The sequence below is a fragment of the Hetaerina americana genome, unplaced genomic scaffold (assembly GCF_022747635.1).
Source record: "Hetaerina americana unplaced genomic scaffold, ioHetAmer1.1.p SCAF_8, whole genome shotgun sequence".
Classification (NCBI taxonomy): domain Eukaryota; kingdom Metazoa; phylum Arthropoda; class Insecta; order Odonata; family Calopterygidae; genus Hetaerina; species Hetaerina americana.
The window spans coordinates 53,428,149-53,434,168 of NW_027287427.1; the positions used below are offsets into that span (position 1 = coordinate 53,428,149).

Genomic DNA, 6,020 nt, shown 5'->3' on the forward strand with positions numbered 1-6,020 from the left:
GACCTTTGAGTCACTTTAAGGACTTTACTAATCTTTTCTGCATGTATTCATTTAGCAAACTGTCATCCATTTCATTGTTCTGCAAATACTTCTTTTTCATAGGTATTTTTCTTCTGATATTCTAACTACTGAATCCATTTTGCTCCAAAAACTGGACAAATACGTAAAATAGTCTGCATACTCTGATGTGTTCACTCCCACTTAAGTACCTGCATTTTTAACTTAGCATTCTTACTTCATAATACATTACTTTGGTTTTCAGGCAATTAATGTAATCCCAAACTTTTGCATTAGTGCTTTCCTGTAATGCACTCAATAATAATTGCCAGTCCTTGACTGTTTGCTAGCTATTTATTGCTTGATCATCTGCAAAACTAATTAGCTTAATAACCTCCCCACCTACTGAAGTCCCAACCCAAGCCCCTCTCATGCACCCTTAGCATTTCCCCAATGAGTTAATGCATTGCTTATGAATTGTGAGAATCCCTGTCATTCGGAAACATCAATTTAAACTTTATAAGTGCCTTATAATCATACCTGATAGATTCTTTCTTTTGCTTTATGTTAATATAGAAGATAACATGAGCATAATAATCAATTTTTTAAATTCATTTTATTTAATATGGTCTTTAAAACGATATGGAAATATTATGCCAGCAGTCTAGAACCAAGAGTACCTGCAGACTATACAGTTAGGTATGTGGCATCACTCTTCATTGCGGGATATTTGTTCTTTATTTTTTCCAAGATTTCCCCATGTACTAGTCTAATTATTTGAATGTGTTTATCCACATGGCCCAAACTCAGCCAGGAATAGAAATCTTGATCAATGTTTCTTCACTCTCAAATTTTCCACCAAAGAGGTCCATTGAAATAGGCTCCGTTCCGTCAGCGTAAAGTCAACTAAGGAAAACACTCATAAAGGTTTGCTCCATCAGTGTAGATAGTCATAATGTTAAAACAATATAGAGTTATCACATTAGCAATCCTTCTGGTTCCTTTGTGGGTTATGGGTTGCTTCTCTTTCAAGATGTTCCTGGAGAAGTATGTTTCTCAGAGTTTCCTGGGATTGTGAATAATTTGCTAAGTTTGTCTAGTAAGAAGAATTCTTGAAATCCTTATTTTTAAACATTTTTAAACACTCATTGCAATTTTAAAAATATTCAATTTATGTGGCATCATGTAGAAAAGAGTGATTTATAAGTGAAGGAATCATACTACACAAATACTCTGATGACTTGACTTACATGCCATTAGGGTATGATGTTTAGAGTGACAAGAGGGAAAGTGATTCCGAGATTCAAGCAGAATTATAGCTGCAGATTATCATTTATGAATGGAAAAACTTCTTTACTATATTGATTCTCATGGGTCAACTTCAGAAAGATACACTGTTAGAATAACAGAATTCTGATCCTTATATTGCATCCAGCATATTCTGAGAATTACTTATGAAAAACACATTTGGGCCAACAGATATGGAGAGTGTCACATTTGAGTAATAATAATAAATTGTTGGGTACAACAGACAGGTGTGATAACATGACAAAGGCAGAGGAATAGAGAATGAGGGACCAAGAACCATATAGATTAAGTTCAGAATATATAAACCGGAACAAGAGTAATTGATTTATGATGAAAACCAGGACATGTTACCCTGTCAAAGTAATAAAATATGGATTACTTATTCTTGTGGTTTAATCCTCAATCTTGGCATTGGGTAAAGATAATTGTTACAACAGCGTAATTGCATAGTCACTCTTGAATATAATAAAGTAAGAGCTTGTGGAACAATTTAGTGAATAGGAGACTTCCTGCAACATTGAATAGTGAAGCAAAAACTTTGAAGGGGGGAGAGTGCACTTTCTGTCATAAAGGTTAAGTATTACTAACATTTGGATACTAAACCCTTCAGTAGTGCCGCAGGAAAGTTGTCTACCCCTACAGCCTCATATGATTTCAATTCCATTAATACCCTTTCTATGTCTAACCTTGCTAATGTAATTTTTTACCATACTGTTCTTCTATATATTCCTTCCATCTCTCATAGATCTTTTCTGGTTCAACTAATATTTTTTCTGACTAATCTTAGATAATTTGCAACAGTTTTCCCTTTTTTTCCTGAGTGCTTTTACCTTCCTGTATAATGTACCTAATTCACCCTTTCTCTGTAAACCTTCCATATTCTTGTACTGCGTGTTCCACTCCCATTTCTTTTGCTCTAATTTTTTTGTTCCTCAGTTTATTATTGAACTCTTTATTCTTCCTTATGCATAACTCTGTGTTTATATTCTTCCGATTCTTTCTCACATCTGTATTTCTAATTATCTCATCCGTAATCCATGGTTTTCTTATCCTTTTTCCATGTACTATTCTTATTGTTCCTTTTGCTTTATCTTTTTTTATATGTTTCCATTTTTTCTCTTTAGCACCCAGCTCTTTTTCCTCACTCCTCATTTTCTATACAGTCTACTGATACTCCTTCCTTTTAGATCCTTGTGCTCCTATGTCCCTTTTACATAACCGTCTTCCCTGTTTTATCTTTTTGAATTAAATTTTGAAATATAGTCACAAATTAGTTTCCTTCATTGACTGGTGCCTTTCTGCCACATACTTTTAACTTCTGAACATCAAGTTACTAACCAGCTAAATTTTGAATGGCATAGTGAATTACCTTAATACATCTGTTAAAATGTGAATCTGAAAATAAAATCTGAAAAGTTATCAAAAATAAAATGATAAAGTTTAATTTTATTCTGTTCCTTGTAATTATATATTCTTCTTTGAGTTGCTCAGTCAATGCCATTGCATAGAAAGACGTTTTTTATAACTCATTTGATTTTGTTCAGGTTTTTGTGAGGCATAGTTGCTGTCAAGTTTGTTTGCGATTAGAAAATGCAGGCTTATTAGCCAAAAATGCTTGCCTAGTTGATGTTGCATAGATATTTTTGTTGCTTGAAGCATTTTTTTGTCTCAAAATGAACATAAGGTGTGCTGGTGGTGGCTTGCTTTGAGTAGACATGGCTAATTGGAGTCACAGTAACTTTTCCTTTTTTTGAAAATGGGAATCTCAGCCGGTTATTCGACCACTTCTTGAACTATTTTTTGTACTTTCATCTGTATCAAAAACATAGCCTTCTGTAATGATGAAGATTTTGTGGGCATTATGACTTAGCCATTTCTCATCTAAGGTTGAATCTTTAATTGTTTAATGTCTCTTTTCTTGTTGCAGACAAAGCCAGAGCATTGGGTAGTAATTCCAAGGAGCTGCCAAAACCCTCAGCATCATTGCCTCCCAAGTCACGTGTTAAGTCAACTTTTGAAAATAGAAAAGTGTCAAAAAGTGTTGAATCTCAAGTTCCATCAATGAAGGTGGTTAGAAGTTCACCTCTGAAGTACAAGACTACTCTACCTTGTGTTAAATCAGTCAAAGATTTGTCAAAAACTAGGAGTGTATTTTCTGGCAGATATGTATCAGCGGCAACTAAACGGTCGTTGAGGAAATATAATTTCATCATTCCATGTCTTGCACGGAAGAATCATTTTGCCTTAACAAAGCCAAGGGATATGTCCTTTGAAGTGTGCAATGATGAGTATCAGAAGATTCCATTGAACAGCACATTTTCAGAAATAATGGTTGAGGAACAAGGGGAAACTGATAAAAATCCTCCAGTTCCCAAGAGTATGGAAAGTTTTGAAGAGATGAATTTGGATCTGGATCCTGAAACATCTGTGTTTGAGCCCACACATGAGTACATTGTGAAAGAAGAGACAATGAGTATTTCAGATGAATCTGAAGAATGTGAAACAAATGGTAATATGACTGAGGGACTTCTATTGGGGAAATCAGATCCACTTCGTGATCATGGAACATTTGCAAATCCCCAAAGTAGTATTGTACACTTGGAAGTTTCTAGAGATTCACGCAGTGTTGATCAGGAAAAAGATTCTTATTCAGGAGAATCATTTATTGATGTTGGATAAGAGGATTTTTTGTGCCAGTGAGTACTCCTATGACCTCTTTTGAAGAAACAATATTTATATTCCTATTTAGGGAAATGGTATTGATTAAAAGACATTTCTTCCATGAAGAAGCTTATATGGTCAGGAGACGATATTAATAATGATCTTATATTTTTTTACCCATTGTACCTGAAGACAGTTAAACTCTGCATCTAGTGTCATTTACTATTTAAGTGAAAAGTCTGAAATATCATCCTATTATGGCAAGGGCATGTTAGGAGATCTGTTAAAAAATATTGATGTTTTATCCCTTGTAATGACTGGTTCTGTTAGCAGGCAGGATTTGTAAATAGAATAGGGGTTCCATCTTTCTCATTTTGTTTTTCTATGTGTAGTAAATATTACATACTTTCAATTTTTACTTTAAAGCTATGATGTCAGTACTTGCAATTACTGACCCATTGTTCCTTAAGGTGAAACCTAAATCTTTAGGTGCATATTTGCTCATTCACAGTTAATTTGAAAAACATTTTAAATAGAATAAACTTTGTCAACTGTTTAAAAGTAAAAATGGCTACTTAATTTTCTGATAAAACATTTTGTATAATATTTTTCCAAAGTAAATGTTTTTTTATTTAATTTCAAAATGTGTTTTATCTTGTTTTTGTTTGTGTATGTACCAAGATGTACTGAGTTAGGCTGAAGAAGTATTGATGGAAATCTTGCATAAGTTATTGCTAATTTAGGATTGCATTTTGCATGAGTTTGTTGTATTTTAAGGCTATCTGCTTAATCCAAATTTGACATTCTTGGCATATTCTTGTATTTTATAAATACAGTGTTTCTTGAGCATTGTAGTGATATTTTTCATCATGTTTCTAATGCATTGACTGATAATATCATGTTTAAACAGGTAAGAGTACAAACATGGAGGACTTTTTGCATTTTAATTTTTGTGTGAATAAATTTTAGTAGGTTTCATTGCCAGAGAGTGATTATTATTAAGTGATCTTAGATAAGGTAGGTTTTTGGATGGGCACACCTTCTAAATGAATATTTTGTGACTCCTAACAGAACACAATCCAGCAACCTACTCTACATCAAGTCACTCTTCATTTCTGTGTACTTCCTTCCTCCCTTCATCCCATCCAACATCCCACTGCTGATCAATATGGCCTTCGACCATTTTTCCCATCGCCTTAGGATTTCTCCCTACAAACCCCTGTCCTCGCCCACCATACCAAGTACTTCATCATTTGTTTTCTTCTCTGTCCATTTTACCTTCTCCATTCTTCTCCACACCCACATTTCAAAAGCCTCCAGTCTACGTCTATCCTCCTGCTTCAATGACCACGTTTCCGCACCGTACATAGCTACGCTCCATATCAAAGTTTTTATGAGTCTTTTCTCAATATCCTTACTCAGTGTCCCTCTCATCAACTCCCTTCTCCTTGTAAAAGCCTCTTTGCTTAGCGCAATTCTTCTCCTTACATCCCTACTACTTTGACCGTTTGGTCCAAAACACTTCCGAGATACGTAAACTGTTCTACCTGCTCTAGTTTTTGCCCTCCTATTTTAATGTTTAGCTTAGCCTTTTTCTTTCTAGAAAATCGCATAATTTGTAATTTTATTAATGTTGATTCTCATCCCATATCTGTCACACTGAATTTCCAATTCACTCAGCAATGCTTACAACCCCTTGGCTGACTTACAAACTACAGCCTGGTCATCAGTAAACCAAACTGAATTTACGAATTCCCGGCTGACTTTCATTCCAATCTACAGTTCTTCCCATGCCTCTTTAATAATTTCTTCCATTTGTATGTTGAACAACTCTGGTGGTGATAATAGACAACCCTTCCTTACACTGCTTCCTAACAGTGCTCATCCATACTCACTGTTACCCACTCGCACCTGAGCCATTTGAGACATGTACAGGTTGGGGATTAGCCTCCTGTCCCTTCAGTCCATTCTTATTTTCTGCATTATTGCATTATACTCATTATTTTTTCCCTATTCACTCTATCAAATGCCTTCTCTCTCTCTACAAAACAGGC

At 34.8% G+C, this 6,020-nt stretch overlaps 1 protein-coding gene across 1 annotated transcript in view; it reads left to right on the top strand.

Moving 5' to 3' along the window:
• ocm (over compensating males) overlaps positions 1-4,568 on the top strand; it is a 29,442-nt gene extending 24,874 nt beyond the window's left edge. Inside the window, exon 6 of the mRNA XM_071596537.1 lies at positions 3,233-4,568. Coding sequence (XP_071452638.1) covers positions 3,233-3,984 — 752 coding nt within the window. The 3' untranslated portion in view covers positions 3,985-4,568. The remainder of the gene's footprint in view (positions 1-3,232) is intronic.
• The last annotated feature ends 1,452 nt before the right edge of the window (positions 4,569-6,020 follow it).